The sequence below is a fragment of the Bactrocera oleae genome, chromosome 3 (genome assembly GCF_042242935.1).
Source record: "Bactrocera oleae isolate idBacOlea1 chromosome 3, idBacOlea1, whole genome shotgun sequence".
NCBI classification, from domain to species: Eukaryota; Metazoa; Arthropoda; class Insecta; order Diptera; family Tephritidae; genus Bactrocera; species Bactrocera oleae.
The window spans coordinates 68940393-68959903 of NC_091537.1; the positions used below are offsets into that span (position 1 = coordinate 68940393).

Sequence of the window (19511 nt, forward strand, 5' to 3'; positions counted from 1 at the left end):
CTGCCCCATTTCGAAAGAAATAAGGCCCTATGATGCAATTGTGTTTCCTGCACTTCACGAGGATTTTACTCACAACAATAGCTTCCATCATTCCTGTGCAGAATGACGTTGAACCGACTGATTCGGATTGGCCCGAACGGCACGATATTTCTCTTTGCCGGTATTTTTCAATTATGCGTTGAATAGCGCGCTCAGAGAGAGCATCATTAGGATCGTATTTTGCGCGAAAAGCTGTTACAGTAGCCGCCGGAGAACGTGAATTTGTGTAATACACTTGGTTAATTTCCAAGCGTTGTACCAAATTGAAACGCAACATAATGAAATGGCAAACCTAACTCAACACACTGACAAAATTTGACGCTAATCAGTAAACAAACTTGGCCGCCACGAGCTGTCAAAATCACGTCATCTCTATTGGTAGACCATGTATACTTTTTCATTCCGAGCACGTTCAGTTATATGGTACTCATAGAATTTTTTGACATTTCTGCTTTTCCGCAAGATGGCGCTAGTTAGCTGAATCAGCTGAATCATTCGTATTAATCGCCATTTGTTGTTGCGTTTCGGTCAGCTTTTTTAAGTACGGAAAGAAATAGCAAGAACAAAAGACGTAGAAAATTTTAAAGAGCTTACTAAAATTTAAAGTCAAATTACTAAATATTGTATTTTGCCATTAAAAAAGTAGGAAAAGTGGGTTTATTTTTTAGGCAAGCGAATACTATTTTTAATATTTTGTCTACTTTAAATGCTATAAATTTTGGAAACGAAGAAGTACGAAAAGTAATAATTAGAAAAATCATTGCAGCGCAGTTAAAGTTTTCATAAACACTGACATTTGCACCATTTGGAAAGTCGAAAAATTTATAATATTTGTGTGTTGGCGAGTGCTATCAAAATGTTTCATAATAAATATTTGACTTTGACTTTGGTGCTGAGTATTTGCAGCGCTCTGGTTTGTGGTGAGTAATATATATTAATAACAATGTATATATGTATTTAATTGTCAATTACTGCATTAATTTAATGTAATTTGATTATATATTCTTCAGTTGGCAGATTATTAACGTAAGCTTTGAATAATAGTCTATATGAAAAAAAAAACTTTAATTTGATTACTGCCTAGCATAGAGGTAATGTAGTGGTCGGACATCTCAGTCCATTAGCGCAATCCGTTTTAGGCTGTGCACAGGTTTTCATGTTTTTTAGTCAACAATCATATTTTTGCTTTTTTCCTTATTTCATTTATATTTTCATGCGAAATTTTGCGACGTGCCTTCTTCGCATGTTTTTAATTAGTCATATATAGAAAAATGCTAAAGGGTTTGCTTTGACCAGCTGCAAGTAGCGATAGCGGGAATGTCGACGAATTACGCCGTTTTCACTTTGCATGAGGCGTTGCTGCTGTTATCTGTTTAAGGTTCTTTGCATTTTAATTTATTGTGAAATATTATTAATGTAAAGTGTATGCACAATTAAATGATAAGCTTCTTTTTTCTCCAAGAACCTACTAATTTGACGGAACCGCCGATATTGGATCAATATAGCACATATCTAAAATACAAACTTCAAATCTCTTCAAATTAGGTTCTTGTACGAAAAACTTTAAAACTATATATCGCCGAAATTTGACAAAGCAACGCTATGCTTTCTTTATAGGTATTTTCGCGTTTTGCGGCGGTATTTTCTCTTTATGCTATTATTTTCAAGACAGAATAATTAGTGTGTGCAGTTTTTAAAATATGATTGGAATAGAAATTTGGTTACCAAAAGCTTCAATTTCGTTTAGTAACGCATTACAATTGTGTTAAAATAAAATACTTTCTTATCCACCCCTCATATCAAGTTTTGTTATCGCAACCACACAAAACAAAGCATTCGATACATAAGTGTATAATAAGGAATATTATGTATATATGTATTCTCGTGTATAAGTACTTAAGTAAGTATAATTCGTTAAAGTCTATTTGTTGCCTACTTCTATTTTTACCAATTTTGTTTTGACAGAGAAACAAAGCATTTTTAGTTATTCACTGTTCACGTTTTTATCACAGTTCTAAATAGTAAATAAATGACAATATATGTGAATATATACATATATAATTGGGAAGAAGTCTATAAGCATACAAATATATAAGTATGTGCTTTTGCCTGTGTAGAATAAACTTGCCGTTCTGTTATTGCGTTAGTTGAAAACAATATTGTGTTAAGTACATATACTATAACATATACATACATATATACATGCATATGTATATTTATGCGCAATATATTTAAATATATACTCGTACATACATATATAATTTGCTACCTCTAATTTTTTGTTTAAATTTATTATTTTTCTTTTACCAAAGCGAAATTAATGTTTTTTATTAATCTTTTTTATTTTAATTTACACTTTTGGACAAAATAATAGGTGTGCGTTTAGCACTGTTTTAGCCAAATAGTGTAACTGTTCCTTTTTTTGATACCGTTACATTTTTACGATGAAGGATATTAATGTAGGCATTGGAGTATTTGTAATTTTATATTCCTTTGAACACCATAAACTAAAAACAAGAAATTATTTAGAATGGGTCGTAAAAGCCTGTACCGATGTAGGGTATCAAATACGTTAGGGGGTCGAAAAACTTTGTACCTAATGCTCTAAAGCAAAAAAATGAAAAGAAACGAAAAGTGACTTTACGGCGAATTACAGCGGAAGTTGCCTTAAATGTTAGCTCACGGACAATTCGACGTCGATTAGGGAACGGTAATCTACCGGGGCGTAAAGTCAGAAAAGTTCCTCTTCTAAGAAAGGTCCACATACAGAAGAGAAAAGCTTTTGCCGCTGAACATAAAAATTGGTGCGGTCCCACTGGTGAAAAAAGTGGCGAAATATTTTATTCAGTGACGAAGTTAAGATTAATTTTTATTGAAATGATTATAAAAGAACTGTCCGTCGCCCTAAAGGCAAAGAGTTTGATTGTAGATACACCAAAAAGACAATTAAGCATGGGGGCGGAAACATAATGGTGTGGGGATGTTTATCCTGGCAAAGTGTTGGTCCGTTATTTTGGATAAAGGACACAATGACCGCCATTGAGAACAGAGACATTTTGCAAAACGTGTTGCTACCATATGCTAAAGCAAACAGGCCGCTGAGATGGAGTTATCAACAAGATAACTACCCGAAACATACATCGAGATTTGTATCTGAGTGGTTCAGGCATGCAGATGTGCCTTGTATGAAATGGCCTAGCTAATCCCCTCATCTAAACCCGATTGAGAACTTGAGAGTTTAATAGCCTTTTCTTTTCGAAGTAAGGAGCAATTGTGGCAAAAAGCAAAGGAACACTGGGATGCTACCCCATTAGGAACCTGCCAAAAATTAATTCAATCCATGCCGAATAGAATTGGAAAACTAATGAAAAACCACGGAGGGTATACAGGTTATCCAAAACCCATGGACCGAAAAAAGTATAACTAGAATTTTTTGATTTTATTTAGAAAAAAATATTTTACAAATATATTTATTTATTTCTTTTTTTTTTAATTATTTAATTTAATATTTTTTTAATATATATTTTTACTTTATTTATTTTTTTATATTTAAAATTTATTTTTTTTATTGAATTTTCATATTTTTGCGTACTGGTTATATATGTATGTATGTGTCATATAAACTTTGCATATTACAAGCTTAAATATCTATACATGTATGTATGTACCTATAGTTTTTGGTACTAATCAGTGCCAACAACCTAATACATCTATATGTATGTATGTATCTAGTTTTAAAATGTAAATACCCGGCAATTATTGTACGACGACTTTCGAATATTCTCAGCTCAGTTCTATGAGATCAAAAAACATCCCCTTTCATCCGCAGTGTTGCGATGTACATAACTAAGTATATCCCACCCGGCTGTTAGAAATATGCCCATCATCACATACATACCTTACATGTGTATTAAATTACTATTGCATTGCTCTATGAGACTTTGTGTTCTGCGGCCAATCGCTGCGGTAGGTAGTCAGTTGCTAAACCTCAATTTTCTTTGATTACGTTTAGAATTACATTGTATATATACAAATAAGCGCTGATTCAACTAAATTTGATGATTGGTCCGTTTTAGCCTACATATGTACATACATAAATATTACGAGTATTTTTGAAAAGATTTCTGGTTTTCTTATTTATAACGCCCACTATATTATTTTTCTTTTTCCCTGAAGGAAATGTTGGAGACCCTATAATGTATATACAATATAAATGATCAGCGTAACGAGCTGAGTCGATTTATCCTTTTCGGTAGTCCCTTAGTTTTTGAGATATTTTTTTTTAATTTTACGAGATATCTTCAGGGTCTTTTATACCCATTTATCCTAAAAAAATGCATGTGTGAAAGGTGTTATATATTCGGGCAGTCGAAGATCGTTAGGAAATTTTATTGCATCAAACAATTAAAATTGTTGGTCATATTTTTTATGACGATATTTACAACGCTGCTGTACTTCAATTCATCACTCATTAGTGTAGTTATTCACTTTCCATGCAATTGAATAATTCTTATGCAATTACACTATATTGTTGCTGTCATTATTTAATAGATGCTATCTAAAGAGGGTGTACGTCTATCTGTATATAATATTAGGAGCAATTGTCAAATTGAACGAATGGGAAACGGAAAACTGTCTTATAAAATTAATATTTGCAATAAATATTGTATTTAAACCAATTTTTGGTCGCAACCGCTTAATACAAGTATATAACAATAATAAATATAGTCTGGCATTTTTATGCCATTGCGATGCGCAACACTAACGCATATTTCCAAATGCATGTGATATTTAGTGGAACATTATTGGCATTACTTAACTTGAGCCGCCAACGCGCTGCTGTGGCATTGAACTAGAACTCTGGGTAATTTAAAGTGTAAATGTAGATTTGCGGTTTTCGAGTTGGCAAGGGTACTACACCTTTTCTAGTATTTGAGCCTATACTTGTGCTTCAGTGCATACATACAAATAAGTATTTTCTCATAGAGCACTTAAGATAATCGATAGTAGTGGCTTGTTCTAGCGGTTTTGTGGGTGGAAAATTTTAATAAGCCACTAGCTGCGATATTTGTACTGAATTAAAAAATATAATAGGTTAAGATTATATGTACATTTGTTTATATATTTTTATACTCCTTCAACCTGTTGCTACAGAGTAAAATAGTTTTGTTCACCTAACGGTTATTTGTATCATGTAAATGATCAGGATGAAAAGACGAGGTGAAATCCGGGTGACTGTCTGTCCGTCCGTCCGTCTGTGCAAGCAGTAACTTGAGTAGAAATTGAGATATCTTTATGAAACTTGGTAGACATGTTTCTTGGTACTTGGAAAGAAAGGAAAAATTTCAGATCAATATCTCAAAAACCGAGGGACTAGTTCGCGCATATACAGACAGACAGACGCACATGACTAAATCGACTCAGCTCATCGCGCTTTACATTTATACATACATATATGTATATAAGCTATATGGTCTTCGACGTTTCCTTCTGACTTTTACAAATTTCGTGAAAAACTTAATATACCCTGTTCCGGGTATAACAATATTAATTTATTTACAGAAAAAAATAAAAAATATACAAATAACCATATCTGTGCCTTCACGTTCCAAAATAGCTAGGTATTTAGATTTATTAACCCATCAGTTGTACTTTTGTGTTTCTCCACATTTTCGTTTGTTGTTATCATATGTTTTTATCAGCAAAAGCACACAAAATGTTACATTGTCTGGCTTATATGGAATTATTGTATGTGAGCTATTACAGCTTTAGCCTGTACTCAACTTAATTTAAAAAAATTTAAGTTTAATAAAAAAAAATTTGAGTTTATATTACTTCTCGCTTTTCTGTTGTAACATACATACATATTATATTTACTTGTAGTCATAGTGTGCATCCTTGCACAAACAATTAAAATCAGTAATATTTACCTATTTGCATTCTTTATTTGTTTTTCTTCACCCATTTACAAATACTTCTCTGTGCAAGTATTTGCATATGCATGGCAGTGGGTGCGCAACACTATTCAATTTCGGTGCATTATCTTACTTTTGTTTGTTAAAAAATTTAAATAACTCTCTTTCATTCCTTATCGCACTTGACTAAATATTGTTGTTGTAACGGTTATTCTATCCCCGCTTGGGTGGTAAGTTTCAGTTTGGTTGTCGTCGAGGTCATCTAACGAGAGACCCAGAAAACGAGCTGTTTCGACGGGGTCGGGCCATAGCGAGAAGGGTGTTAGATGAGTGGGGTTCGTTGGGCATGCAAAGAGTTGATCATGCGGATACTCATTGCATGCAGGACATATATTAAGTATGTCGGGGTCGATTCTGGATAAGTAGGAGTTTAACCTGCTACAGTATCCAGAACGAAGTTGCGCAAGGGTCACTCTAGATTCTCGTGGCAACTCGAGCTCTTCGTCTGCTATGGATGGTGGCTTGACTCCCAAGTACGCCATTTACTGAGAGGAAGTCGGTGAAGGTGTTGATGGCTCGTTACGTCCGAAGTCTGGTCGGTGTACTGTCCAATGACTGGGAGTCATTCTTGGCAACTCGACTGGAGTGGTGGCGCAGTGCGCGAACATGGTGCAGATTGCACAGCCGTTGAGGCAGGTGTCGCAGTTGTGCGTTGACAGCATGGGGCCATGTAACTCGTGGTTCAGTCCCTATGGGTCTTAAGGTCTGAGCAGGTCTTAAGATGGCTCCATTCATTACGTGTGTTGCACCTAACCGAGGTGGAGTTTGAATGGAGCCTTTTCGCGCAAATGCACCAGAAGAATTTCTCGGGGCCCGGGTTGGATTCGATGCCAGCACGGGTCTAGAGGATTGCAGTTTCCTTTAGTTCTAGCTAATCAGTCATTCTGTGATAAAAAGTGACCTGATATCCTGGGTATCAGGGTATAAAAAGCATTTACAGTTCCAAAGTTATCAAAAACAAATTTTTTTTAACAGTTTTTTTGGTTTTAAATATTCTAAGTAATTTTTCTTATTTCTCAGTTTTTTGTATGTGTACGTATATGAGTACATTTATTATGTAAATCACCGAATGATTCTTTGAATTCTTGTATACAAGTTTACATGATGAGGTCATTTTGAATGATTTGGTAGAACTTTTTATTCTCTCTCTGCGCAGCCGTCAAAAAAAAAACGCTTGACTGAAAATAATACAAAATTAAATTAAACATTTAAGTATAATAATAACATTTTATCGATTTGTTTTGTATTTTCTACATATTTTTCTTTGTCGAAATGATATTCTTTAGATTTGCTTCTTATATCATATACTATCCTTCATTATTCAATTAAGAATCACCAGTACGCTTTACTTAAATGAAAAAATTCGATAACTTTCTTCGTTACGCAAATTATCAAAATGGTCGGAAATGAGTGTAAATAAATATGTACAAATATTATATTATATTTAAATTTTCATTAAAAATAAACTGCAACAAAGCAGCAAGTTAATCTGTTTTTATATTTTGCTGTTAAACAAAATATTTACAGTATTCATATGATGTATTTATTGTTTTTCGCTTAACTCTTTTCTTTGTGCGTCATACTTATTACTGTACTTTAATACCCATATCTTCATTCACCCATGCAAATTGCTTGTGTGTGGTCATTGCTACTGTCAATCGACTGCGTTTGCACTTTATTGTTGTTGTTATTTTAGCTGCAATTTCATTGTCAGTACCAGCCAGTTGCGCATCTTATCTCTACGAGGCTGCCTGTTACACAACGTTCCGCCCTTCTGCTGCATTTTCGTCATGAAGTGAAATGGCTTATTTTTTTGCATTTTTTTCTACTCATTTAATGTTTATATTATAAATAATATTAAAAATAATAATAAATAATATTAATAATAATAATAAATAATATTAATAATAATAAGTAATACTAATAATATAATAAAAATCAAGTAAGGAAGGGCTAAGTTCGGGTGTTACCGAACATTTCATACTCCTGCAACTTGCCAGAATCAAAGCCAGGGAAATATCTTCAGGTGCATAAGATTTGTTCGAACAGCGAAAATCAATTTATGTAGTACAAGGTGCTTTCCAATGTAAACAGGACTTTTAAAGAAAAGACAGAACAAATGGTTTTATCGGTAAAATCAATTAATTTTATTCAAAATAGTCTCCTTTTGCTTTAATACAGCTTTTTGCACGGTCCAAAAGCTTGTCGAACGAGTGTTTTAGCTCGTTGCCCGGTATGGCAGCCAGTACGCCGGTGCAAGCCTTTTGAATGGCCTTCACGTCTGCATAACGCTTTCCTTTCATCGGCAAATGTATTATTTCGAAAAGGTAGAAGTCGCACGGTGCCATATCAGGTGAGTACGGGTGGTGGTTGATTGTTAAAATGTGATTTTTGGTCAAATAATCGGCCACAAGCGTCGATCGATGAGACGGCGCATTATCGTGCAACAAACGCCAACTTCCATCTTCGCGATATTCGGGCCGAACACGTCGAATACGGCGTACCAAACGCTTCAAAACTCCAAGTTAAAATACCGCATTAACGTTTTGGCCGGGTGGAAAAAATTCTTTGTGGACAATACCCTTGGAATCATAAAAACAAACTACGGGATAGGCAATCATCGCCATAAACTTGTTTCATCAATTCAAACGTTTCGGTAAAAGTTTTACCAATTTTAAAACAAAATTTAATGTTGGTTCTTTGTTCGAAGCTCATTTTCGCACCGATGACAAAAACATACTGACACTTAAATCGCAATAACTTCACTTCCAACAGATGAAAAGTCATGAAATTTTTACTGGAGTCGATAAAGGATAGCAGATTCTAACGCACTAGTCGACAATAAGATGGCGCCACTAGAGTTTACTTTGTTACTTTTTTACTGTTTACTTTGGAACGCACCTTGGTTATGGTAGTTTGGGTAATATGATGCAACCCATTTCGGACATACAGGCATATTATTATCAGAAAAGGTTTATCTTCGAATTTCTATAACATATTTCACAGATTGAACGATATTTTCGATAAAAGGTTTCTATAACGCATAATTGCTATAACGTATCTTACAGATTGACCGATACTTTCGATAAAATGTTCGGTAGGAACTGAGGACCACTTATTCGGTGTCTGGGGGCTTGAATAGTTTTAGTCCGATTTGAACAAGTTTTGGTAAAAAGGTGGCGCACCTCAAAGGTACTATTCGTGCAAAGTTTTATGCTGATACATTCATTGGTGCTTGATTTGCATACTGGAAAGTGAAAGAATTAGACGGAATTTAAAATTGGGAAGTATGGAAAAGTCAAGATATTATCACTTACCAAATTTGATCGATATCGGTCGTGTAGGTCCTGAGATATGGGTTTTCACCGAAATATGGGCGGTGCCATGCCCATCGTCTAATTTTGACACCGGCTCTCGTTACCTGTTTGACCGATTTTAACCATTATACGGTACATAACATTCTTTTACTATTCCTATAATACACTGTTAAATTGGGGAACCACGACTACTTCCCATGTAATACAATTTTAAATTCCAGCTGATTCTTTCACTTTCCAGTATGCAAATCAAGCACCAATAAATGAATAGGGAAAAAAAATTTGCACGAGTAAAGCCTTTACAGTATAATGAGAGAGTGTGTTTTACCTCTAACAGTGTATCTTTGTGCCTGAAATCGATAAAATTTGACGAAAACTTGACCTGGGCTCCATAAAACTAATAACAGGATTTTCGAACATTCGGCAGACTTTTCTCCATATGATTCGTGAGTATGTGAGGTACCTTAATGAAACCCTGGGATCACTTTATTAGTCTGTGGCATGTTAGTAGTATGTGGCATTGGCAAAAATTTATAAAATAGGGTCGAACTCCCAACTCCCTTATACTACTTATATTGATTTTCGCTATTCTAACAAGTTTTATGCGGAATATGTTGGTCAGTAAGTATTATTAATATATAAAATTGCTTCAAATGTGCTTTTGAGTATAGCTGAGCAATGCCAAAATTAATGCAATGAGCCCTTCTTCTTCCCTTCTCTATCTCCAATATACCCCATAAAATGATTTCCGTTTTTTCATCTGATTTAAAACCGTTTAGGTTAATTAAAATGTGGGATACTTTAACGAAATTAAAGGGAATTTTTTTTTTTTTTAATTATGTAGTATAGCGATCTCAATACCTTGGTCTACATCTCATATCCCTAATATAATACATTCCCATCCTCTGTTTAACGTTTTCCAAATCAACTCAATATATTACAATTAGCCTCTTCGGTCGAGTTAATATCACATACATATACTATCTCATTTGAAGATGCTTTTAATATATTATGCATAGTTTTAGCTGACGTGAATTAAAATATAGCAATAAAACTATGTAAGGCTAAGTTTGTGACCTTCAATATAAGTGCTATATTCCACATATTTTATTGCAAGTTATTCACGATTTCATCGAATAATTGATGTTTAATTCTTTCGCAACATTTTGTAATATGAAGTTTTGCCAGCACCTGTAGAAATTTCCCGGGCTTTGATTCTTGCTAGTTGCAAGAGTATAAAATTTTCGGTTACACCCGAAATTAGTTCATCCTTACATGTTTTTTTATTTATACAATATTTAATGTTAAAATCATATTTCTTGTTTAATTCAAATACAATTTTTCCTCTGTCACATTTTATTGTTTATTTAAATGATGATTTGTATAAATTAATCTAGTATTTTTTATAAATTTTGTTTTCTGAATTAATTTTTTTTTCGAGATCACTACAATCTCATAACAAATTAAATTGAATTTTGTATTAATTTTCTTTTATTCGCTTCTATACATTTTTTTAACGTATATACATACATACATATGTAGATATGTTTTAATTTTTATTTTGAATTTTCTCACTCTTTTTAGATATTGTGTTACAAAATTGATATACATTTTTTAAGTTAATTTTTAATCAGCTTTAATACAAATGAAAAGCGAAATCTATTCCATATATAAGCATATGTACATACAAGTGCACATATGCGCATAAATACACTCATTATTATATTATTTGATGACTCAAATTACTTTAATATACAAAAACAGCTATAGCTCTGCGCTAAGCAAATCACACTTGAAAACATACAAAACTACATAATCTGCATATAACGCCGTTTCGTTTTACATTCCATGAATCATGATCAATATTTATTTCCATTTGCTTGCTTTTTTCTTGACTGTTTTTTTATTTTCGCTGATCCAACAACTAGTCGTTGATGACGATTCGCTTGATTTCCGTGGAAGAAAACCAAGTGCGAATGTTTTACACAAAGAAATTGATAATAATATTGACTGACAACTATTAAAATAAACAAGCTGCAACAGGGAAATCAAGACTTGAGCCATACAATCACTCTACATTATTTTTAGAGCTTAACAAGTGTGCATGTGTTGAAATTTGCAGCCTTAGCACCATTAATATGCTATCAGCTTCTTTATTTTCACTTCATTTTATATAAAATGTCATTTCATTGCAAGTTTCATACTAAAAGTTCGCTAAACTTGGGTAGTCTGTCCTAGAAAAGTTAATGTCACAAGTATTCCTTATATGAAATTTTATGCGATTTTTAAATCAGATTTATTTTTTGCTACCTCATGTCTGATTTTCTTTTGTTCAAAAATATTTTTATATACTAAATTTTAGTATAAAATCACATCAAGTGTTTTATTACTAGTCTGTTGCATAATCCCATAGAATTTAAAGCAGTGAAAATCTGATACCATAGTTTTATTGATAAATTGTCATTTCGCAGCGCAGAAAAAGTCTGCGTACAAGTAATAAAATGGGAATTCTTCGCGTAAAAGCCAAGAGTACCGATTTGAAAAGATTTTTCTTTTAAAAATACTAGCATAGCGTGAAACACGTAACCATGTAAAAAAAAAATATGAAGCAAAACCCTCGACTTACTGCAATCAAAATCGCTCAAAATTTTAAGAAAACTTTAAAAAATCCGTCTGCATATACACGATTCGCAAAATTAAAAAAGGCAGTGTTTAATTGTCAAGTCGCATATCCTAATATATTAAAAATAAATTTGAAACAAAAAGCGGAAGAATTGTGTCTTGGAAGTAACTGTTATTCTAACGACCCGAAGCATACAACATAGACATATTTAAACTTTGGTTAATCTACACCGTTCCCAAGCAGCTTCAAACACCACCAGAATTAACTTATTTGAATCCTAAAAAGTAACTATGGGATTCACAGGAATGTAAAATCGGCCAATGCACAATTACCTTAAAGGATATTTCATGCCAAAACATATAGCGGAAGTTTTAAAACATTGGGAATATCCGACTTTCCGACAAATTTAATAATTTTTAATTTCATAAAACTACATATTTGATATCCTTTAATGAACATCAAATAAATGGTTTTTATAAAAAGTAAATAAAATATTTTTCAACGATTTCTTTTTGTTGGTACCTTGTACGCAGACTTTTTCTGCCTAGTGTACATATATAATATTTTTAGAAATTAAAGGCATTGGTAGTAAATAAAAAATTGCAAGAGATTTGCGCGTTTGCAACACCCTTATTTGATATTGTTCTATCTTTTGTTCCATAACAAAATATGTTAATAAACAGCTGACACAGGGTGACTTATAGAAATAAAAACGCTTCCATATATTTTGTCTACTTTGATTTTATATGGGTGACTCTGTTTCAGCTGAGAAATTAAAATTCGTTTTAAGGGGGTCATCCCATGTGACGGCTTGTTTTTAGGGTTTTTTTTTCTACGACCAGTAAATAGATAGATTTTTAAGTTTATTATCATTTATTAACATATGTTTCGACAGTATAAATATAAATTTGAAGCTAAAAGTATTTGGTAGAGTACATGAGTTACAGCGTTCTGAACACCACCACCTCGAAAAATGATTTCGCACTTCCTTCACCGTTCCGGCTGATTGCCTTACCAAAACAAAAAAAAAAAAAAAATAGAGGCGTTTTAATCAGTAAGCCTAAATGTACGGAATTGGACTTGCTATAAAATATCGGAATTTTTGATCGATAATATTTCATTCCATGCGTTTACATGTGTACAGTAAGCCTAAATGTACGGAATTGGACTTGCTATAAAATATCGGAATTTTTGATTGATAATAATTCATTCCATGCGTTTACATGTGTTGAGTGTACCCTACAAATTTTAAGTCATTCGGTCAAACCGTTTTTGAAATACGACGAAGGAAAGTTTGAAAACACACATTTTTGAGAAAGAGGCGTTTAAAGTTTCAAGTCCGCTTAAACAACATCCGAAAAGCTCCTTTTTCTAGCTGCTGTATCTTTAAAACGGCTTTGAATTTAAAATAAATTAAAAAATCATTCTGGACATGTTAAGAAAGATTTTTATGTAAAAAATCGATTTTTTGAGCCCATCACATGGAATTTAATTTAAAGACGTTTTGGTTTAAGGCTGTGATTGCTTGATTAGCTAAGAATATTTTAAGAAAATATTTACTATTTCATTTTATCATTTTTTGGTAAATGTATAGTTTAGGTCCCCCACATAAGGAGGCCTCAAAAGTGAAATTGTTTTTTTTAAATCGTCTTATTTTTATGCGTAGATTACAAATCCGTGAGCGGAAAGTGAATTTTTTCAATAATTTATGTATATTTTTCAATATTTATTTACACACTTTGCACATATCACATATTCAAGTCACTTAGTTGTTGTTGTTGTAGCGGCAAAATTCTGTAGAATTCAGAGTACTTAGCCGTAATTACCAGTTCAGTGTGTTAAACATTTTCTTATGAAAAAAATATACTGAAGAAATGTAACAGTCAAAATTTCTTTTGTGCCGCGATTTGATGGTATGAACGAATATCGGAGATCGTCGAACTTCTTTCCGCACTGGCGGCCTTCGGCCGCGCTTCAAAAAAATAACCCTGGTCAGTCAAAAACCGGGGTGTTCATAATTCAATCGCGTCAAACTCCTTTCTGCATTGGGTGCCTTCGGCCGCACCTCCAAAAAATAACCCTGGTCGGTCCAAAATCGGGGTGTTCATAATTCAATCGCGTCAAATTCCTTTCTACACAAACAGCAGCGAAAAGGAGTTTGACACGATTGAATTATGAACACCCCGGTTTTGGACCGACCAGGGTTATTTTTTTGAAGCGCGGCCGAAGGCCGCCAGTGCAGAAATGAGTTTGACGCGATTGAAAAAAAATAGAAATATTGAAAAAATTCACTTCCGCTCACGGATTTGTAATCTACGCGTAAAAATAAGAATATTTAAAAAAAAAAATTTCAATTTTGAGGCCTCCTTAGTTGGGGGACCTAAACTATACATTTACCCATTTTTTTAAAATTTGTTTTTAATATATAATATATGTATATTTTTCTCCTACGTTTATAGCCGCCCAAATCGATGTGAGCCTGGACAAAGCAAATTTGCCTGCTGCTGCAGCAGCAGTGACACCAGTCGTTGAAGGTGTAGAAAAACCAAAATCTACCACACTTACCACTACGTCGAGCACAACTTCAACAACTACACCAGCGCCTACAACTTCAACAACTACACCAGCGCCTACAACTTCAACAACTACACCAGCGCCTACAACTTCAACAGCAGCGCCGACCACCACTACAGTGGCACCAACGACACCCACTGCAGCGCCAATAACAACAACACCTGCACCAGCGCCATACCCAGCACCAGAGATTGGCATGTGGAATTCGAGCTGTATTATTATGCACTTTGCTGCACAGTTGAACGTTACCTATGAGACCAAAGGTAAGGCAGTTTTTATAAATTCCTTCATATTACTGTAACCTATACGACTAGATATTTACATATTTGTAATAATTGTTTACAGACAACAAAACTGCTTCCCGTTTGTACAATATCCCTAAGGATGCCAAGGTCGAAGACTCCAATTGCGCCAATGTTTCACAAAACATTCACATTATTTGGGGACCAGTTGAAGCCATACACTCTATGGTATTACAATTCGATAGGGTTAACAAGTCTAGCGAGTTGAAACAGATCATCATTACTTTGCCACTCACCAGCGATCACTTCCCCGATGCTAAGGGTAAGCGTTTATATTAATATATTATATATATATATATATATTATAAATAACTGTTGCTAATGTATATATGCTTGCAGATAACGAAACCATCCAACTAATCCACACTGGTGATGAATTTGTCACCCCGGTACAAATGTCTTACCATTGCACACGTGCACAAAAATTCAACATGACTGAGGTAATGCAAGATACCAAAGTAATTGGCACCATTATGCTGAGCAATGTACAAACCGAGGCATTCATCATGGACCATCGTACCACCTTCTCTACAGCCATGGATTGCGATGGTCCGAAAACAATGGATATTGTACCCATTGCTGTCGGCATTGCCATGGCCGCACTCATACTAATCGTATTGATTTCGTACTTGTGTGCGCGCCGTCGTTCCACATCGCGTGGCTACATGAGCTTCTAAGCGATTAGCATGTTGCTTGTTTGGCGTTAGTGACAGTAATTATATATGTAGGCATAGGCGGTCTTAGATTTTGTGGGGGGCACGCTGGGTGGTTATCTTTTGTATAGGGTTATACTGCGAAAATTTCTTTTAATTTGAGCAGGAAAAAAATAATGTGGTTTTTTCTTCTTATTTTTTTTTTTTTGTCGAGAGAGAGAATGAGTAAAAGATTGAATTGCCGAGTTTTGATTTACTTTGTCACGTAACATATAAAAAAAGGGGAAAGAATATGCAAAATAGCAATTGAAAACAGCAAAAATAATATAAAAACACAGCCGTCATTTAAGATATTCATTCAATAACAAAAAACAGTAAAAGCGAGCGTATAACGAACAAGTAAATGCACTGCAATTAGCAATTTTAATCCAACTGACTTTTAACGAACACTAAGTACAGTTACAATTCGATAGCAAACAGGGTGCAGTTACAAAAAAATATTAAAACATAATAGGTGGATCATTAGGTTCAGCAGTTAAATACTTTAGTTTTGCATGCCCGAGCACTGTAGTGCAGACGTTTTTTTTTTTTTTTATATCTTTTTGTTTTTTAACCGGTTATTATTATTTTTTTTTTATTATTTTATAGCTCTTACTCAAAACGATTTAGTGCGCATATGCAAAATATATTACTTAGTAACATAATACAATATTTGAAACGAATTCTTTTGTTCATTAGCTTTTCGTTAACTTGCGAACCGCTACTTCTAAATAAGCCTTCCTTTTTACATACAAAATTTTTTTGTTCTTTTTTAAATAACCTTATACACTTGAATATTCGAAAATTAAGTACATATACAAATACTATGAAATTCTTCACCAACAACAGCACTATTTTAAAGCATGAAGAAAAACAAAAAAGAATATTAACTATAAGCACGCTTCTATACTTTATTAAACGATTCTTATTGTTCTATATCTACATATGTATTTTTATTTTAATATTTTAAATAATTGGCTAATTATTGTATGTAATCGAAATACTTCAGTGCATAATTGAAGTATGTGTATATGCTATTTTGATTTCATCACAAATTACAAATACAACTATGTTATATACAATTTTTTATTGCATATCGTTGTGTAATCACAAAAAATTTTCCAAACATCTCAGTAATGTATATGAAATCTATTAAGAATATTAGTCTAAAATTAGGTACTTGGCATATATAATTTGTTTAAAAATTTTAATTGTAAAATTTAAACTTGGCCTTAAATAAAGTGAGGTAACTGAACGGAATGTATTTTTTATTTAGTTTATTAGAATATAAATTCGTAATTTTTAAAATAAGCGATGTAAAAGTTCTACAACAATGGGTAGTTGGTAGTTCTATAAGCATACCCGCTTCTATGTTACCGGAATTCTTCCGGATTTTATTTGGCCAATGCCTTTTATTTCGGAGATCTAACCCTGTTTGGATCGGTAAAAAACGTGTTTCTGGTACACGTATTTGCATCCGGGATTATAAAAACTAGAACAAACGTTAACTTCGGCTGTACCGAAGGTATAATGTCCTTCATTGGTGCATTTCTTATAGCAAGTATAGTTCTGTATAACTAAATTTGAAAAGTCAACATTTTGATATAAGCAACCTTTAAGTTGAATAGTAGTGCCATCTGAACAATATGTTCGGAGATTTTAGCTCTGTCTAGGATAACAATCTATGCCAAATTTCGTGAAAATATTTTTCCATACAAGGACTTGATTTTTATCGATCAGTTTATATGGCTGCAATATCCTATATTGGTCCGATGTCGGGAGTTCCGACGTATGAGCAGCTTCCTCGATATCTCCAAAACTGAGGCACTTGTAAGGGTGTTACAAACTTGGTGGTAAACTTAATATTCTCTGTTCAGGGTATAATAATATTGATAAAAGCATCTGTAGAGAGTGGGCTTGTAGTTCAGCGTTACCATATAAGGTAAGTAGGTTTAATATAAACTAGAGATATTCTTTCAAGGACCCAATATTTTCTTTTCGACTTATCAACAAACTCAACCAGTGACTTTTAAAGGGTAGAAGTTCGCAGTGTTCTAATGCTTATAACTGCAAAATATTAACGGACGTTAAATTTAAATTTCAATTTGATGACCTGTGCCCTCAGCTAGACGACTGCATTACCCTTTTTGTTTCTTCTTTGCAATAGGCTCAATCTTGAAATCAAACCAGCATTAATTGCATGTGAAAACTACGTCTCATAAGCTCTGCGGAACTTTAGTCACGAATATAATATTATATTTAAGGGGTTATATCCACTTGTTAATCGATTTTTTCCATACATATCGAATGTGCACATACACATTTAAGAAAATTTTCCAAAATTTCCCCATTGCCAAACACCGATCAAGGGAATCCAAAATTTTTCAAAATGTTTAACCGATTTCTAAAATACTTAAATTTTTCGATTTATTTATTAAATAAACACCTCAACTTAAAAAAAATAAATCATAAAACACCGCATTTTTTCTAACTTACAAGTGGATATAACCCCCCAATGGCCTTGTATTGTCAAGCCGTTGGTAGGAGAGCCTACTGTCGTGAACTGTTCCTTAAATAAAGTTTCGGCTGGTTGAGCTGACGGAATGGCTGAAATGAGTTCAACAAGCTTAGGTTTCTTTAAGTGTATTTACGCGGACGGTACTTCTTTCTGACGAAGGCTGAATTGAATTGAACATATACAGCAAACTCATTGCTTTCAGCAAAGTTTGGTTCTCTTTAGTAACAAAAGCTTAGAATAATTTCTCTATGTCTCTCTATTTTCACTCATGCGGTAAAATTCAAAGTTCTAGTAGATTTTAATTGTGTAAAATCTTCTCTATTTTTCCTTCTTGGTCGTCCAGTTTTAGAAGTCGTTTCACGCCACTACAACAATTAATTCTGCGGTTCCAAAATTGACCTGAAATTCACCCGATCACTCTGCTGAAACAACAACAGAGAAATATGGTGTAAAACATGTTAGTTCTCATTCCCTTCGCCATCTAAGACAATTATCTAAAATCAAAATCAGTCCAATCACCATATTTGTAATGGGCTGGGACTTAAACTACCCTAAGGTACCCTAGCTTTTTTGCTACAAATCATGTTATTTTATAAAAGTAGTAATATGGCATTATTATACAAAGTTTTGACTTGAAGTCACGAAAATTAAAAAAAAAAAAATAAAAGTTTTTAAAGTTATAGCTGAGGGCTGTTGACCCAGTTCCATTAAAGGTCCTTGCGGTGACAATCATAAGTCCTTGGTGATTCAGTTAAAATCAATCGGATAAAAAAATTAGTTTTTTAAATAGATAATCCTGGGCCTGATCGAAGCTTTTTTTTCAAAAATTAACAAAATGGCGACCTCAGGAAATTTTTTTCTAGATTTTTGTGAAAAAACCAACAATTGGTCTTAAAAAATCGAAATTTTTGAAAAAAAAAATCTCTCGACCAGGTCCGAGTTTATTACGTATTCTAAAAGCTGTATAAATTTCATTAAAATGTACTAAGCAATTTTCGAGTTACAGATGCCAACAGTTCGTAAAACATAGTTTTGATAAACGCACTTAAAGTTTCTCCCAGCTGCCGCTAGCTACCTGCTCCCGAGCGGATCAACTTGAAATTTTCAGAGAATATTTTCAAGATATAACACTTAACAAATTGATTTTTTGAAAATTTTGACTACCCCTAACCGGTTAAGGAATTTCTTGACATCACAATTGGCACGATTATAATTGTCGAAGTGAAGTTTTCTGATAACAGCATTCTAAAATACTTTCCTAAAAAGAGTACACGATTTTCCTGTTTTAGCTGAGGAGAACTTTTATATGTTATCGTTAGCTTTAAAGCAGCAATTATTATTGGATACTTTCATGGCAGACAATTAAGATTTCAACGCGTACGCCTGACCAAAATACTACAGGATAAAATTATCCAATAGGTGTAACTAATTCCTGGAATAGAACCTCTTTGGAAACCGTGGTATTGGCTAG

General features: G+C 33.5%; 1 protein-coding gene across 1 annotated transcript; it reads left to right on the top strand.

The window, feature by feature from the left end:
* The first annotated feature begins 554 nt into the window (after nucleotides 1-554).
* On the top strand, nucleotides 555-16777 carry Lamp1 (lysosome-associated membrane glycoprotein 1). Its single transcript, XM_070106799.1, has 4 exons — nucleotides 555-959; nucleotides 14414-14791; nucleotides 14874-15092; nucleotides 15170-16777. The coding sequence occupies exons 1-4, from the start codon at nucleotides 896-898 to the stop codon at nucleotides 15505-15507; spliced, it is 999 nt and encodes a 332-aa protein (XP_069962900.1). The 5' UTR covers nucleotides 555-895; the 3' UTR covers nucleotides 15508-16777.
* The last annotated feature ends 2734 nt before the right edge of the window (nucleotides 16778-19511 follow it).

Coding starts and splice junctions, on each gene's coding strand:
- Lamp1 (XM_070106799.1), top strand. CDS start 896: ATGTTTCATAATAAATATTTGACTTTGACTTTGGTGCTGAGTATTTGC. Junction 14,792..14,873: donor CGTTACCTATGAGACCAAAG/GTAAGGCAGTTT, acceptor AATTGTTTACAG/ACAACAAAACTGCTTCCCGT. Junction 15,093..15,169: donor TCACTTCCCCGATGCTAAGG/GTAAGCGTTTAT, acceptor ATATGCTTGCAG/ATAACGAAACCATCCAACTA.